Source organism: Sylvia atricapilla, chromosome 12 (assembly GCF_009819655.1).
Source record: "Sylvia atricapilla isolate bSylAtr1 chromosome 12, bSylAtr1.pri, whole genome shotgun sequence".
Lineage (NCBI taxonomy): Eukaryota > Metazoa > Chordata > Aves > Passeriformes > Sylviidae > Sylvia > Sylvia atricapilla.
Genome location: NC_089151.1, coordinates 20,732,432 through 20,750,811, shown reverse-complemented (window position 1 = coordinate 20,750,811; position 18,380 = coordinate 20,732,432). Strand labels below are relative to the sequence as shown.

The 18,380-nt window shown below is 40.0% G+C and overlaps 1 protein-coding gene across 1 annotated transcript in view; it reads right to left on the bottom strand.

Moving 5' to 3' along the window:
* Positions 1-18,380, bottom strand: part of CMTM4 (CKLF like MARVEL transmembrane domain containing 4) — a 29,320-nt gene that overhangs the window by 4,691 nt on the left and 6,249 nt on the right. The window contains exon 2 of the mRNA XM_066328012.1: positions 7,008-7,184. Coding sequence (XP_066184109.1) covers positions 7,008-7,184 — 177 coding nt within the window. The remainder of the gene's footprint in view (positions 1-7,007; positions 7,185-18,380) is intronic.

The window sequence follows — 18,380 nt, the reverse complement described above, 5'->3', positions numbered from 1 at the left end:
GATATTGAGGCAGCTCTTGGATAATTAAAAATAGATCAATTCAACTCAAGGTCAAGTTGTGTATTTTACTATCAGAATACATCTGGCATCTACAGGAAGGACCTGCAGAACAGAGACAAAATCCTAGAAGAAATAATTCTGAAGAACTTAGTAATTACTGTAGGCAAGCATCTCAAGACGTGCTGCCATGACCAAAAAAAGGGAGAAAAATCACTTCTGTGCTCCTTTGGACACATGACAGGTGGTAATCTTACCTTTGCAAGGGACAGTGGAAGGCTGTGTCCTGTTCCAGTATCCACATTTATAAAAGAATGTTGCAAAATTGGACAGGGTACAGAGAAGAGCCACAGAAATTATTGAAAGGAGGAGAAAATATCTCACAGTGTGAATCAAAAGAACCTAAACAGCTTTGAATATTAAAAAGATTGAGCTGTGTACATGAAGACTCCAGTGCTCAAACAATTAAAAATACTGGTTGTTTTAAAAGCTTAACATCAGAATGCCAACAAAATTAACAGCAAAACAAAATTGTCAGCTACCAAGTTAAGGCAGAAGTCATATTCAAAATGAAGCTAAATAATAATAGGAGACCTAACCATCTGAACAAGCAGCCAAAGATATATTTAATATTCTATCCTTACACTTCTTATAATCCAGGTTATGCTTTTTCAGACATGCACATTTTGTACTTCCTTAGTACCATACTTAAAGACTACTTGGATGACACATGATGGTTTTTGATTTATGGGGTCAGATGCACTCATTAATTAATCAATCCTGCTGACCTCTGACATTTAGAATCTGTCACCTTGGGGACCTTCCCAAAGGAGCACAGTGTAAGCAAGAGGGCCAGGCCTGCCCACAGCATGACACATTTATCACCATGCCACAAACAGACCTGAAGGCTTCTTTCAAACTGCAAAATACAAAATCCTGCTGAAATTCAACTGCCAATGCCTTTTCTAATGTACTTTGATATAACTACATCAGAAACTTGTCGTCATCATCATTGGCATTTTATTGTAGTTTGCTTTTTACAAAGAATATCAAATTCCATACAGAGAATTCAACAACTTAAATCAAAAGAAGTGGTTCTATCTTGAGGCTGCAATTTATTAATCTCTGCAACTCTGTTTAGGTCAAATCAATTAGCAACTGATTCACTTCATATGATAAGGCTGGTTTTTGAAAAAGCTAAAATGAAGATGATTTTATAGCCCCAGAGCAGACTGTTTGGAACTTAAGGAGCAAGGACAGCACTAACACTGCCATACGCACATGCAATGGTAACATCACAGATGCACAGAGCAGTGGAGCTTCTTAATCCAAAATGTGGGAGCTACTACTTAGAGCAGAAAGATAAGAGCAAAAAAAACCCAATAGTTTTAGGTAAAGTAAGAAGAGAAATAAAAGAAAACAAACTACAGCAAGAAGCAGGGGACATTCCCTAAAATACTGCAAGTTTTTTCCACGTAAGAGAAAATGAATAATCGTGACAATAAGAAGAATAAACTAATTGAAAAAAGATGAGCTGCTTCAAATCTGGCCATGACGGAGCTGAAGTTCTTGCTATTATATTTATAGACAAAGTAAAACCACATCACAGAGGTAGAAGAATTTCTGCTGAAATTACAGCAACCTCATGAGACAGTATGTGGTGCCATAAAATACTGTACAGAGCTGCCATCCACAACACAATCAAACCTTTGAGCTGAATCAAACCCACTCCAGGCTGCTGCTGCTCCCTTTCTCCTTTCCAAAATGATTTCAAATGAACAAATGACTTCTGGTCACTTGCTAGCTTATTTGCAAGTCATTCTGTTTAGTCCCAATGGTCCTGTCAGTCCAAAGAGAACATCCCAGGCCATGGATTTGCTCTCTGTCCCACTCGGGGGGAGGACAAGGCAGAGGAGATGTTGTAACTCGTAGATGAAGATGGGCTTATGCCAAGATAAATATTTTTATGCTAGAAGAGGGCAAATCAGCTTTTTATTCTGCTGATTCTGCTGTGAAGGTTGGAAGCCCCATTCCATGATTCTGTGACCATCCCACACTCTTGTGTTTAAGTGTCCAGGCAGGTATAGCTCCTGGATTAATGAGGATGGAAAAGCTGAACTGGTGCTGCAAATGAGAGCCCTGTTAATGGACTGGCAACTGCCACCAAGTCTCTCCTGAAATCCTCCACACTGCTGCTCAGCCTTTCAGACTGGACATCACCAGGAGCTGCCTCTGACACTCAGGGGCTTCAGTACCATCCACATCTTTATCCACAGCTCCCCACAACTTCACACAAGCTTTTAAGAATCATTCAATCAAAATCCTGCCCTGCCTTTTTACCCTGTACATCCTCCTGCACAAGTGACCAGGTACTCTTCAAAAGGCAGCCAGCAGTGTATTTGCAGCTGACACTCATGTAAACAGAGAAATGACGTTTAAACTGGTGGTTACTCTTGTCATTTGCTTTCTGAAATCCAAAAGTTTACATCTAGATGGAGATTAGAGTGGCTAAAGCCTGCACATTTCCATAGCCAGACTTTGCTACAAACGGTGACAGAAGTCAGTGGCCTGCTGGTGTCTGATTTATCTTCCACAGAAGACAGAGCTCAAAGTAACACTCCCTTTTAGTTTGTTTGGGTTTGCTGGTTTGTTTGTCAGGGGAAGGAGGGAGAGTATGGTCATTAGTATTTTTCATTATTATTTTAAATATTTTTGTACAATAACCTTAATTTTTCCTCCAACCAGTACTTTATTTGCAAGGTTTGAGAATATTTTCATTGCTTCTATATGAAGCTATCAAGTTGAAGGCTACAAACAGTCCTCTAAATCAAGCACCTCTGGTCAAACCCCCGGAATTGTTCTGTTATTAAACACTGTTTGAGTATTTTGCACTACAATTAAAAATGGTTCATCTAGCAAAAATAAGTGCTAGGTAGAAAGAACCAAAATAACTGTATGAGCATTAATTGCCATCTCTTTTTCCCCTCATATATTTAGTTCCCTAGGTAAACACAAGATACACATAAGCACTGCTTCCTCAATAGAATGCACAAACATAAATTTCAGAAAGTTACTGTCACAAAGCAATAGAACACACCAGCAATAATTACCAAAATACATGATATTTCTTGTATTTAATATTTAAGACTATCTATTAGAGAGTAAAATTTACACCATGCACCAAATGAGAACAGTCCATGAAGAGCCCAGAGGAAATTAATTCTAACAAATGTTTTTAAATGTATAAAGTGTTCATTTTTATCCTTAATAGGTACTGCTATTTTGGGAGCAGTAAACATAAAGGTCAAGGATTTAATTTTCATTCAGCAGCTAAGGAAAGCAAGATATGTGCTCAAAACAGAAGAGGGAAAAATACATTAAAAATGAAGTAAAAATCAAGACTGCCCTGTGAAGGCTTTGAACTACAGCTTTGTAATTACACTCTGCAGAGACAAGGCTGGCGCAGGACAGTCTGTCATTGGAGCACCACATGAAATTTTCTGCCAACTCCTTCAAGTGTCAGTTGCTTTGCACAAATTTCCACTGCTGCAACAATGAAAAAAACCTCAGCCCTGCAGAAATGATGAAATCAATGTTCAGGCAGCTCAGAACTCCCCAGCTGGTCTGTGTGCTCTAACACACACACCTGGGCCCCTGTTTGCTCCCTGCTGCTTCCCTGGGACTGCGTCCAGCCCAGTGAACTCTGATTTTGGGCTGTGCTCAGTTCTGTGCCACACTCATGAGCTGCTCTAAGCTGGAAAGCTCTGCACTCAGAACTCGACTCCCAAAAATATATTACCATAACTCCAGTGAGTGCTTCAAGAAAATAATTTAAAACATAAAAATCAATGGTCAAAATGTCTGGATTTTTTTTTTCCTACATACATACAAACAGCTCATTCTACTGGCTGATCATGCAGTGATTAACATTGGTACTGAGACAATCAGGTGTCCCTTGTCACACAAACTCCTATCCAAATTCTAGTATTCCCAGCTCCTTGGCACCACTGAGGTGTCTCCTTGAGCAGGAGAGAGGATCCCAGTCACACCACACCTCTCATGCAGCAGGTCCCAGTGCAGGATCCCAGTCACAGCACAGCCCCAGGACTCCAGCACCTTTCCTGCCCAGCCCTGCTCCTCCAGGGCCAGCTCACATTCACCCCTTCCATACCAAACCTTCAGTTCTCCCTGCACATCACATGAGAATGTGAATCACGAATTTTTGAAAAAAAGGATAATTTGGGCAAAGACAAAACGACAGCAAAATTCATTAGCTCTCTGAAAGCAAACGTGCCCGAGCTCCCGGTGGAGCAGGAGCTGCTGTGCTCCCCATTCCCCTGGGCCACTCCTGTCTCCTTGCAGAATGGGCTCCCTTTGAGCTGTGAGGCATAAAGGAAATGGAAATTTCCACTGACAGGTTCCTCAGCTTTTGCATTTTTGCATAATATTGATAGTGCTGCACAACACAGACAAGGGACTGTTCTTTCATCTTGCTGGAACAAACCAGCCTCTCTCCAACACACCCAGACAAGGCTCTTTTCTGCCCCCACCAGCTCCCTGTTTCTTGCACATTTACCTCAGGAAAATATGAAAATGACTGGCAAGTCTCTAATTAGGATCAAAACAAATCTCTTTTCCCCAAATGGCTAAAAATATATATTTAAAAATAATTTAGTAGTTTTGCATATCTGTTAGATCCTAGTCTATACTGATCCACATTTACATTCCAGCCAGGGAGAGGGGACATCTGCCAATACCCACAACACATTGGAAAGAATTCCAATTTTAATAGACTTTTACAGGAAACAATCCTGGGTTGGACAATAGCAGCTGATGTCCAGGTACTTTCTAACACACAGGATCATTTGAAAGCAAATGTTTTCAATGGTTCCTAGGAAGAAGTGCTACTTTTCAGGAAAGATTTCTGCCTAAATTAAGTTGATTAATTTTTTCAAGCACTACAGCAGCCTCTTCTTCTCACACATCTTCTAAAAGCAATGTTTGAGACTTTCTGTAAGAGAAATATGCATTATGAAGTCACATATATTTTTAAAAGTGTGTATCTTGATGAATTTATACATAAGTAGGAGGGACTTCCTCCTAAAACACTCAGGGATGTGAAAGACTGTTGTTCAGAAAGCAATTCCTGTAGTAACTGTGTCATACACAGAGGCTGCAAAAGTATAAAAACAACCATCAAAACACAGGGAAGTAATAAATATTAAAAGAGGCAGATGAACATTCATTTAAATTGTAAAGAATAAAATGGCAAAATAAGCAAAAAAAAAATCAGCCAGAACCCTACATTCTTAAGTTTCCTACTAACTTGGCCAGAGTAATATCCTACAGGTGTTTTATCAGCAGCCTTTGATCTCAGACTCTGTACTTGCAGCAGCAGAAACAGCTGTAGAATCACAGAATGGTCCCAAGAACTCTGAATAATGAAGGTACTCTCTCACTCCTGTCAGAGGAACAGTCCCAACTCTTCGTTAAAAATCAAATACTCATAAATTAAAATTAAATATAATCAGATTGCTGAAGTCTGAGAAACAGCAGGAAGAAGGATGGTCTCATGGAAGACACAAGCTGCCAGTTCCCTTCTCACTTCTGAAGAACTCTGGTATAAGGAAGGGAGAAGCATTTTATCTTCAGTACACAGCTAACAGAAAGAGGCTTGGGAGATCATGGCAAATTCCTGCTGCCTCTGGGTCTGGCAATATGAACTAAAGCCAAGGACTGCAGTGTATTCCATGTGCCCCTTGCCTGAGCTCCAACCTGCATTGTTGCTCCAATGCTGTTTAGGCAGCAGGTACAGAGCAACCTGCTCAAAAACCAAAACAACTTTATAAAACTAAACAAAAAAAAAAAACCCCAAAGCACAACTGATTGGATTTTTAACCCCACCCCTTCCCCAAAATATCTCCTAACAGGTGCTGTGCAGATACAATTGATGCCACCACAAAGGGACAATTTCTGGACAGTTCACCCACAGCTTGCAGAACACCTCATCTATCTATCAAGCACTCCTAGAAGGAGTTCATCAACTAACTATGCAGTCCCAGGGTAGAAAGGATCATATAATTCCACATTCCAGTCTCAATTTAAACAAGTCATTTAGGCTGGGAAACTAAGCAAACTGCAACATTAATAAATTACGTTTTAATTAAAAAAAAATAAAAATCACACAGAAGCCCCAAAACCTCTGGGACTCTGACAGTACTTGCAAAATTAGTGTTATAACATAAAACAGAACACTGGCAAAATTGTATTGTCCAAAGTCAGTATAAATGTCCTTGAAGCTGACAGATCTTTTACTAAGAATGACTTAACATGTCTGAGTGACTGAGTTGATTTTGTGACCTGTGTTTATGCAACCCAGTCTGAAAGTTTAGCTCAGAATACAGCATGAAAATAGAGACTTATAAAAGGAATGTGCCCAGCCAGCAGTTCCCTTCCTAAAACTTCTTGTCTCTGAGAACACATTAAGCATTGCTAGTCAATGTTTAATAGTTAGGTGTGTAGGAAATACAAAACACCAAATTTTCACAGAAAGCACTTGATTTTCTACACTACTGCCCAATAACTGTATTAGTCTGTGTAAGAAAACATATGTAGCAAATCTGTCCTAATATAAAAACCCCTCAGGTTAAGAGAGAAAAACAGGCTGCTGTAAATACAGCATCTGTCAAAGTTAAATAACTACAGGCTGCATTTTTATCCACTTCATCCACAAAGCGTAATTGCTGGCATTAGCAGGAAGTTTGTCCTCCCAAAGACAACCTACCACAGAACACAATTTTAGTTCTATTTAGTGTCGTTTAATCTTGCTGCATTTCACAGCTCATTCTGCTGTTAGCATTCAAAATAAATATAAGCAAAATGTATACTTTACTCAGCATAAAGAACACTCATCCACAACATTAAACAGCAGGAGAAAGCAAAGTCCAAAAACCAAACTTAAAGCAGATTTGCAGCTATTTTTAACACAGTGAGAATTCGAAGGAACTTACAGTAAGATTCCAGTTGATCTGGGGTATTCTTGTGTGAAGGTTCAGGCTGAAGAGAAGCAGGAGAGCTCCGGTAACCACCAGTGCACTGCAGCTCACAAACTCAAAGAAATAAAGGCCCTCGCAAGGGGAGCATTCCATGATGGTCTCTATGCAGATGAACGCCGTCAGTGCCAAAAGCTGGGAAGAAAAACAAGTGGAAAAAAAAAATAAATAGATTTCCACATTTTGAAAGTAGCCACAAGTATTCATGAAATTTCCATTGGGAACATGATCGGTTTACACTCAGGAATGTGTGATTTTAGTTTACAACAGGGCACTGTCTAGGGAGCAAAGACAAAAGGAAAGTAATGTAAGTTTTTCTGGATTTGTCCCGTTCAACAAAGAACACTTGAGCAAAATTACAAGGACTCCAACATCAAAATGACCAAGACACCCCAAAAAGCATGAAACCTCTGCAGGCTACTGGCTTAACATGCAAACAGCACCTCAAACATTTTATCTCATTTTTCACTCATGATACACTATTCCAAAACTAGAAGATGGAATGCATTGTCAACCTCAAGCACAAATACAGAGTATTAATGTTGTGTGGTTGTGAAAGACATTTCAATAAAGATTATTACTTAAATTTATTACCAATCAAGATCTAAATCAATTTAAAATAGAGTAGATAGGATTTCTATCAGTTTCAAAAAATGCCTGCCTTTCTCACATTTATCATCATCAGTACACTGTATTTCATATAAAAACATATTTTATCATTCCCTTATAGCACAATAAAACAAGCAGCTAAGAGACGAAAGAAAATCCCCTGGTGCTGCAAACACAAACATGGAAGTGGGATAATGATAGGTCACACTAAATTCAGAGGAGTTTTGGGAAGGGTTAACACATGTACACTCTGAGTTGAATTTATCATTTAGGATAAAACCCTGACACTCGCTGTACTTGAAATTGAAGCCTGGCCAATGGACAGAAGTAAAATATCTCCCCCAGAGGCAGTAGCAGGCAGCAGGGACAGCTGTGACACACCAGGGGCACACAGCTCCCACCGCCAGTGATCCTCCTCAAACACAACTGACGTGAGACAAGCAGCTGCATGGATGCTTTGGGGGGTTTTGTTGGTTTGTTGGGGTTTTGGCATTTTCCAGGACAAGCAAGGAAGCCCTTAAAGAGTGTTTTGCTTTGGTTTTCAGGACAACCACCCCCATCCACCCACTGACATTTTTTAGAAATAATTCTCTTCTTGCTATGCCACAAAATTCTACTGAAGCTGCAGTAAGCACTTCAATCTGAGGAACTAAGGGAGATACTTTCCTCAGAGCCAAATATTCAAGAATCTGAATGTTTTGCACAAAACATTCTGTAAGTTCAGAAGATTGACAGAAGCCAGAATAAAAACCAGTTTCTGCTAAATCTTTCTTTGCCAATTTCAATGTTTTGCAGATACACTTCCTTCGAGCACTTTTTATGCTTCATCCACTGGTTTGCCTTTGCCTCCCACAGCAAAACTTGCAAAATGAAGAAAAAGGATTTTGAAAGAAGTCACCAAGAAAGAATTTTTGCCACAAACATGAGCAGTAATTCTAAGAAAAGGACATTATTCCTCGTGTTCATTTGCCACATACATCAGAATACAACAGAAAACGTAAATTTAAAACCAGATTAAAACTCAGCAAAACTGCTTTAATGAAAAACCTCACATTTGGTTGGACAACCTCTCAAAGTTCACTTGGCACATGTTCATTAAAGAGAGCAGATGTTACACTAATTTTGGTCAGTGAACAGAGCAGGCCAATTCATATCAAATTCACAATGGATACCCAGTGATTAAACACTTCAGGTTTTATCTTTGACACTAAATAGCTTTAGAAAGAAAGATGATGTGTGAAATGGAAAATTCAGAATCAAAGCAGAATCAAGGTATGATTTCAGCAATGACAGACACACCAAAAAATTACTGACCAGACACAGCCTCATTTTAAAGTATCAGCATGTAATGAAGTTCATGTTCTCCGTAAACACACACCTCAAAACTGAAGATCACAACACAATTTAAAAAAAGAAAAAAAAAAAAAGAAAAAAAAAAAAAAGCTTTAAAAACCAATCTTTACTCTTTCAAGAAGGATCAACATCACATATTAATGCTAAATGTGCTAAATGTTAGCCAGTAAAAGTTCTACTTCTGGATTTTCCAATATAATAAAGTTTCTATTTTTCTTGACACTATTTTTAATATATTATGACCCTTGTAATTTTCTTTTCTTTTAAAAGATATGGTTCTGCAATATTTTCTAGAAGTACTACAAGCCCCAAATATTAGGTCAATTTTCTCAAAATATGGACAACTCTGAACTGTTCCACCAACATAAGGTTGAAGGAACCAAAATCTCTGACAAATCAGTTGTTGTGCTGGGCAACAACTCTGGTGTTTTGCTGATAAACTTTTACAGTGACTCTTCTCCACACCAGGCAGCATTGTTTCTTCAAGGCAAACACACCCATTTTGGCTGGCAAAGTTCAAAAGAGACCAAAGAGCTTCCTGCAACAGCACTGGAAATTAATTATGTACCGAAGAGGCACTTGGAGCAATGAACTCAAATAATCCTGTGTTATTTACATATTCCCAAGACCAGAATTAATAAACTCCAGAGAAACTCCACATCTAGATTTCATTTTATCCCTTAAGAAACTATAAAATACATCTACCTGTGACACACTCTTACCAGAAAAAAGCATTAGCTGTGTATACTTAGGCCTGACTTAACCTAAAGCATTTCAAATGCAAGTAAAGATGTGCCATCAGTTCAGGACATGCAGCAGCAGTGCAGTGCCCTGGGGTGTGGCAGCCCAAGTCTGCTGATAAATTCACCAGGGAGCCTGGGAGAAAACCTCAATTGCACCCCTGTCTGACAGAGGAGAAAAGACAATCCTCCCATACACAATTTAACTCTTTGGTACTTCAAATAAGATTACAACTCAATTTGTTAGTATCCTTCTTGCAATAAAAATATATGTCCTCCTCAGACTGTCCATGCCACCAGTGCTACAAGACAATACCCTCCTGCTACCTGCCACTCCTGTATCACAGAACAGCCATGACAAAAAAGGAAATGCACATTAGTCACTACGTCAGAAAAAAGCAGTCTGCTACAGAAACTCTCCTTTTCCTAATTACAATAGAAATCTCAGTCCTCAATAAGAAATTTATTCTCTTTAAAACATCACGACAATCTTGTCCTCCTACACATTTATAAACTTCCCAGAAACATCATTCCAACTTGTAGTTACAAGTTATATGAAACTTCTATAAAACATAGTATCTTTCTTTGGCCATTCATCAGAGAGGAATCTAACTTTGTTTTCAATAAAAAAGCAAACTACTCAGAACGCATGAAATGGAAGAGAAATACACAGGGTTGATTCCACAACCCCATGACTTATTCAGAGAGTTTAAAAGTGTTGTGCAAATGCTGCCACATGAACCAAAGCTGCTTCTCAAAGGCCACAGCTCAGGGTTCATTAAAAAAAAAAAAAAACAAAAAACCCAAAAACCTAACTGTGTGTTAGCGTTCATTATCTTTGTGGTTTTTAATGCATGACATAAATAACTTAGGAGACAGTGCACATAAATGAGGCAGTGAATTAGCACAGATCACCCTTGGCTGGCAGGGCCATGAAGCAGAGTGATGCCCACTGCAGACTGTGGCAAAGTCCCCTTCCAGAGCCTCCTTGGCTCTTCCCCCAGCCACAGCTCACATCCCAGACAAAACTGGTGCCTTGCCTTCCCATGCTGACTATACACACTCTGCTGGGAGGAGGAAACAAGGGTCAGGTCCCTCCAGCCCTTCTGGGAAGCCTTCAAGCTCCATGCAGGTTTGCACTGCTCCAGGTGACTGAGGCACAAAGCTACAGAGAAAAACCCAATTCCTCAGCTGCTAAAGCTCAGCCCCGGCTTTGGAACACTCAAAAACCAGGATCCTGCTTCTGCCTCCCACAACTGCAGTTCCAAGACAAGCTTAAAAAACCTAGAAAACCAAGGGAAAGGCATTGTATCAGAGCATAGGTCTTGGCCAACAAAATACACCATGACATTTGTCCAACACAGGAGGCAACCCCCACTTTCAAATCACACATCTTTCCATAGTTTAGGGTGACGAGATTTGACGAGGTTTTCCACAAGCAGAAGTTTCAAGGCTGGTTTACCAAGGAAAACTGAGAAGTTGAATGTGGTGGAAATCTCCTCTTACATGAATTACTGCCCCCCCCCTACAAATAACACAGTTACAGCTTTCTCTGGCTGAGGCAAGAGAAAAAGTTTTCTCTGATAGACAAAACAATCTTTTGCATCTGTTTTTCTCTGCACCGAGTACTTTGGAGAGTTTTCTATTTCCCTCTAATTCCTCCAACACCCTAAAATTTGTATAGCCCTCTTTTACTACTACTCTTTCTCCATTTTAGCAGTTGCTTTTGGTTTCTTTACTACTTCCACTCTTCTTAAAATAAGTACAGGGAATATTGCATTAAAATGGAAACATCTGCTAATTCTGGATGTTCAGGTCCATGCAGAGGTATCCCAGGCCACCCGCAGTAACACCTTTCTCCTGTAAGAATCTGCTCAACAAAGCAGGCTCAGAAGGAACAAGGTATGCCCAGGTGAGCTGAGGAAAGGTCTGGCTCTGCCAGCGTGTGCAATGCAGCTCCAGGGCAGTGCCAGAGCATCCCCTGCCCTTCATCCCCCACTGCCCACCACATCTCACAGGCAGGAGGAAAAAGCCCCAAGCAGAGGATTCAATATGAGATGTGCCTCCCAATTATGCCATTTTGTGCTTTTAGCTCGGAGAAACTGGCAAATGTTACTGCCCAGGGTAATTGCTGCAGTGAGTGCCCAGAGCAGCTCCATGGAGCCACCACAAACTGGGGCCACGGAATTCCTGAGAGAGCCTCTGCTCCGGGATCCAGTGTCCTTGGAGTCAGCCACATCAGCCTCCTGCCATCACCACTGCTGCAGTCATCTCAACTTTCCTGCAAATTCCCCTTAATGAAGAAATCATCTGCCTCGGGGCTATGTACATGGCTCATATTTACATCACTATCTTGGCAACACAGGCACATCAGACATAAAACACTGTATTTCCCCCCAAACGGAGAAAACGTGCTGTGACAGGTACCGACGCTCAAAAAGAACTTTTAGGAGGTTGCTAATGGTGTGTTTTTCCTGTTAGAATATGTTGCGTTATGTTTTTGAAGAAAATAATCAAAGAACTTTGCGCTAAAAATAAAAAAAGACAGCTCTGCAATGAAAACGAAGTAAAAAAATGAGTTTTCCTGTTTATCTAAAACATCACCACAGAAAGCCTTATTGTGTGGTTAAATGACATAATTATGCATGATTTCCAAAAAACCACAAAATGGTCAGCATTTTTTCTGCCTGAAAAATACCCACAGAATTTTAGTGAGAATGTCACACTAGCAAGACATTTTTACATCCAGACTGTTTAAATTAACAGTGCAGCAGAATACACAAGCACAAAATAGGGAAGAATATATTGCTTTTACACCGCCTAAAGTATCTGAAGACACTGAACTTATTTGAATTAAAATCTAGATTTATTGTTCTCATTTACTTGGCCCAGCAGTCCCAACTTTATGCATGAAATGAAGTGGGTCTCATTCCTTGCAAAGCACATGCATTTCCCACATCTAAAACAGCTGGCACAGATATGAATATTTGGGATCATATGGCTCAAACACAGTCCTGCTCCTCCAGCAGGAAAACATCTTTTACCCTAAGCAAAAAATGACTGATTTCCTGCCTGCTCCTGGTCTGCATCCTCAAGGCTCCATGAAAAGTGTTACTAACTCTGGTAGGAGGCTGCAAGGGGCCTGAAATCACAAAGGAGCATTTGACTTTTCCTGCAAGATAGAAAGTTTAGGAAAACAACACTTACCAGAGAGGGAAGCTTAAGCACCACCAGTGAGTGATTCAGCACCCAGATAAACTAAATTGTGCTCTAATGGCATAAATACAAGCAAACAAACCCAGAGAAATTCAACCAGGCCTCCCAATTCACCTCTGATCTGGTTTTGGTGGTCACCATAGAAATGAAAGCAGAAAATAAAAGTTTCACATCATCACTGCACCTCTAGTGTTTTACGTGGAGCTGCAAAGTTTTCATTATTTCTTAGTTCACTTTTGGCTGCAATGTGGCAAAACTTCAGTGCATTAAATACTATGGAACCTTTACTAAACCAGCTGATCTTTTGCCACCTCCAGCAGTTTTCTATAACCCTAAGATTCAGCTACTGCTGAATTCCTCTTCTCAATTTAGGCAAAAGACCAATTCTAAATACAGAACATACTGCTGAGGCCTGAAACATTTTGATGGTGTATTACGAGAAAGGGTCATATTATAGAGTAAGGGCAATCAACACCCAAAACCAACAACAGAATGATATTTGTTTTGAAACACTTATGACATCAAAACGAATGTTTATTCTAAAAAAAAAAAAAAAAAAAAAAAAAAAGAGAGAGAACTGAACCACAGTGAACAGAAGAAATTCTCAACTGGCTAAAATAGAAATGCATCAATTTTTAAAGCGAACTTAACATAGAATCTAGAACAAAAAAAAAAAAGCTACAGACATGATGTGGTGACTTATTTCCTGCTAACTGCATTAGTAGAGTTTTGTTATTGCTTGGACACACTTATACAACAAACATTCTTATCTGCTAGATAAATGCAAAGCCAATTCCAGCTCAAGTACCATGAAACACACAGTAGGTTTTGACAGATAAAATAAATACAGTTCTTCCTACGAAAACAAAAACAATGAACCCCCCCTTTAGAAGTCTGATTTAGATGTATTTTAGGTTTTACCCAGCAAGCAGATGATGAAAAGAACCACTGAACAGCATCTGAAGCCAAAGCACATTGCAAGGTTTTTGTTTTAGGCGCATGACATTTCCCCACTGAAATCTGAATGAGATTCAAACAAATCTTCCAGACTAGACAAAAAAGAATGTAGTGTGCCACCAAAAACAAAAGCCCATCAACAGCTTTTTAGCAACTCCACCCTACAGGAAGGTTCATTTGAAGACCATAGGGAGAGCCATGCTTTAAACAAAGGCAAACAAAACATGCAAAATGTAACTGGTTTCTCCCACCAATTCCTCTCCACAGGAACCTGTGTCTCCAGTCTCTAGAAACTATAATTCTTATGTAGCACAAATCAAAGTATTCTTATAAGCAACAGGTCCTTCAAGACGATAAAGAACAAAATCCCAACATAGAGTCTCACATTTCTAACTTTCCCATTCATATTCTCCATTAATCACTCCATTCCTAAACAAACCAGTGAGGTGAACAACTCATAAATGAAAAGGTTTATTTTGTATCTACGGTACATTAATTGTGCCAATGGCTGCAGTGAGTGTCATCAACAGAAAAACTAAGGGAGGTAGATGGTCCTTCACCCCTTTTTCACCATATCCTGATACTTGAGGCTTAATTTTCCCATTCATTGTCTTGTGCTCATTCTGGCAGTGTGTGCAAGCAGAGTTGATAGAGCCATCTCTAATTCCCACGCAGGACAAGCTGGTCTGGCAGTGATGCTCCCTGCTGCCAGACAGAGCAGGTTCCTCCAGGCAGCTGCAGCTCACCAAGGTCAGGCAGCAGAATCCTCTCAAGAAGCCTCAGTGTCCCCAGAGGAGCAGGGAGGGACAGCCACCAGCCCAGGGAACTGCACACAAACCACTGCACTGCGGCCAGACCTCACAAAGGGCTCCAGGGTGCTGATAAAAACCGTAATTAAAGCACTCACACAACACTGAGCGGAAATTCTTAAACAGCAGGACTACCCAGCTAGGTTTCTTCAAGTCCAATTTTATCACAATCTGACCAGCATTTGCATGTCATGTTCTTCAACAAGAGAGACAAAAACAGGTCAAAGAAACCATCATGCACTTCTCTGGCACCACACTGAATGTAATTTTGTATGTATTGAGTCATCTGCATCCTCCTCAGCCACTGCTGCTGCAAGTAGTGGGAGCAGAAGGGAGAATAAAATATTTTCCCATTAGCCCCATTTGCTGCTGTAGTCCTACTCATGCAGGCTTTACCACAACAGCAACACAGAGTAAAAACCAGCAACAGGTAAAATGGAGAATAAATCCGATTTAACTGCTCTGTTAGCAAGCCACACTTTCAGGCACTAAAGCAGAGAAATAAAACCTTCCTTAAAAATGACTGCCAAATCCTGTCAGTCTTACAGACTAATTTAACAGTTAGTGTCACTGAAGTCAGCAGTCACCGGTTTTCAGCATCCCTAAGTTGTTAGTAACACCTCTGGGGGATGCTCAGGAGGTACCTCCCAGCACCTTTCCCTCCCCAACCTCCCAGCAAGGCTGAAGTGTCCTCTCCACTTCCTGGCATTTTCCAGTAAGTCAAGCTGTAAGAACACAGAGCTTATAGTATCTTTGCTATTTAAACAAAATGGGTATATATAACTGCCCTGTTCTTGTCTTGGGGTTCACACACACACTGCTGGAATACAGCACAGATCATATTTGTACGGTTTTTAAATAAAGTACAAAAAAACCCTATTGCTTCACTTATGAGAATTCTCTATTCAGCTTTTAAAAAAGAGAAGAATCAACACTACTGAACTGGCTTCATGTTCCCATCCATGTTCACAGGCTAGCCTGTGCTGGAAACCTGGCTACTCAAAACAATATTAAAACACAGTACTGTAAATCCAGTAACAAACATAAATAATTTATTAGTTTTAAGAAGTAAAGGTATATTCATAAAAATTGTCAAATATTTGGTCTGCACAGCCTCTAGTTGAACTAGCCTGCTTGGCTATTTTAAAAAGTGAAAGTTCAGTTTCATCACTATCAGAACCAGTTTGTATCCTTTAAACCCCATTTAATCCCAATTATGAGTAAACATCAAGCATCCCACAAGTACTAAAACAAGAAAAGAATTTTAATGAGAAAACAGTGAAGAATTTAAAGGAGTCCTACGGAATCCACCGGAAATTTTTGGGGTTTGTTTTTGTTTAAAGGAATTGGTGCAAAAAGTCCTTGCAATCCCAACTTTCCCAGGACTGTAACCCGAAGGACGCCTTAGATGCCATGCCTTAAAAGGCAAAAAGAGTGCAGACACTTTCCTGGTGAAAGGGAACATTAAAAGAAGAGACCACTGCCGCTGCTGCCAGGGCAGCTCCAGATCACACTGACCACACCACAATAAAATATCCCCCCTCAGCTCCAAACAGCACTGTGCTGAACGCTCCTCTACGGTACACAAAAAAGTTTCTAAGCACTAAGTGCAGTGATTAGTTTCTTTTAGAAGAGCGTGTGATCAAACAGCTGATTAATCTATTCGCAACGTTCAAGAGACAGCATCAGTTTCTAGCATGAAAACCATTTCCTGAGACAGAAGTTACTACAGATTGTTAAAGACTTGGAGAACTTAAGCATTTAAAAATATTCACAACCATGCTTCTTGCTTTCTTGCCACAAACATTTCAGTTCAAAAAATGTACAAAAGTACAGAAAATTCCTAATATGGAAATGGTCGTAGTCGATTCATAAAATAATTCAGAAAAAAACCTGCCAGACCTGTTTCGAGTAATGCTGTACCACCGGCAGATTTACAGCATTTGAAAACCCCCTGGGATTTTCAATGGAATCAGGGAAAGTCACAGCAGAAGCAGCACCTTGTGCAACTCAGACACGGCACACGACATACTCCTTGGCACTGCTGGGCTTTCAGGCTCTCCTGAACGAAGCAAACACTCCCAACCAGGTCAGCTCACCTGCAGCTCACTTCGGGGACATACCAGCCAAAGAAAATTTAAAGATGTGCAAGAATCACCACCTGATTATCAAGTTAGATATTAACGAAAGTTTAACTTGATGCTGGAATACTTGCCTAGGTAAAAATGCATCATATTCTTCCACAAGCTAAGGCATTACACACCAGAGCCTTGATTACAGTCAGGAATCTGATACTATGAGTACAGTCCCCAGTTTATTTTGCACATGGTGAGATCAAAACATCAGAGGGTCTCTGCTGAAGCCCCACTGCAGACTGTGAGTGGCCCTCTCACTCCGGGTGAGAGCTACACCAGCTCTAGGACCGCTCTGCCCATTGTCAGCAGTATTTCTGAACCATCTTTTCTCTGCTCATGGTTGGATGTTCTTACACCTATTCTACATCAGGTTGGTCTTATCCAGCTTTTGCTTCCCTCCTCCAATATGCTGGAGTCGATGTTACAAATTCCAGGGAAACCTAAACATTACTTCCACATTTTGGAAGCAACTACACAGATCATCTGGGAATTAGGTGGCTCTTCTCTCTCTCTCTTTTTTTTCTAATTAGAACGTATTTTTGATTGCAGCTCTAATAAATGGCGACTTTAGCACTACAGGACGACAGCAGTTGACCCATTGTTAAGAGGATGCCTTGGAGTGGCTCCCTGGAACAGAGGCTAGACAAGGTTAAGAGAATAAAAGCAGGTATTTATTAAAGACCTTCCATAGGTACACCTTGGGCAGTCAGAAGCCCCCAAGAGGGCCTACATCCAAGATGGATGATGGTGACCAGATTTTCAGACAATTTTAAGTTTAGTCCATTTATATATCAGGGGTTAATCCTCCCATTACAGCTTCAGGTAACGGAGTCAAACTCCCCCTGGTTTGCTCCCCCCTGTATTCACTTTCCTTTATAGTTTAAAGGGCCTGAGGCTGTAGGGTGTCCTTCAATTTCAGGCCTAAAGGGATTGTTTTGTCTGACCAAAACGTGAGGAGAGTTAACTAACTCTCTATATGGAGTTTATACACTAATGCATTGCAGGATTTGAAAAATATAAAAGATAAAATCTTAAGGCATCTATATGTCTCTTCATGGTGCATTTGGTTCTCTTTGTATGCAAAGTTTCAGTACAAAATTATTTGCTGAGGTCCTGAAGCCAGAGAGATTTTGATGAAATGCAATTTTGAGCACAGAAGGATGATGGCTACTAAAATGGCATCAGAACCAGAAGATTACTCCAACAGTGATTATGTTACAAGAAAAACACAACCTCTTAAATTTCTAGTCCTTGTCTTCTTATCTCAAGACGATAATTAAATCACTAGGGAGCCTCATCAACAAAAGACATTACCAGAGACACTATAAGAAGTAAAGGTAGCTTTCCAATTATTAATATCATGAGAACTAATTAGTGTAGTGTGTCTATTACTATTGCACTGGTTCATAATGGAAGAAAAAAAATACAGCATACTTGGTACAGATATTGTAGGACTTTCTTCTGAAATCAGAATTTAAAAGCTATCTACCATCTTAAGAAGAAATTATTAAC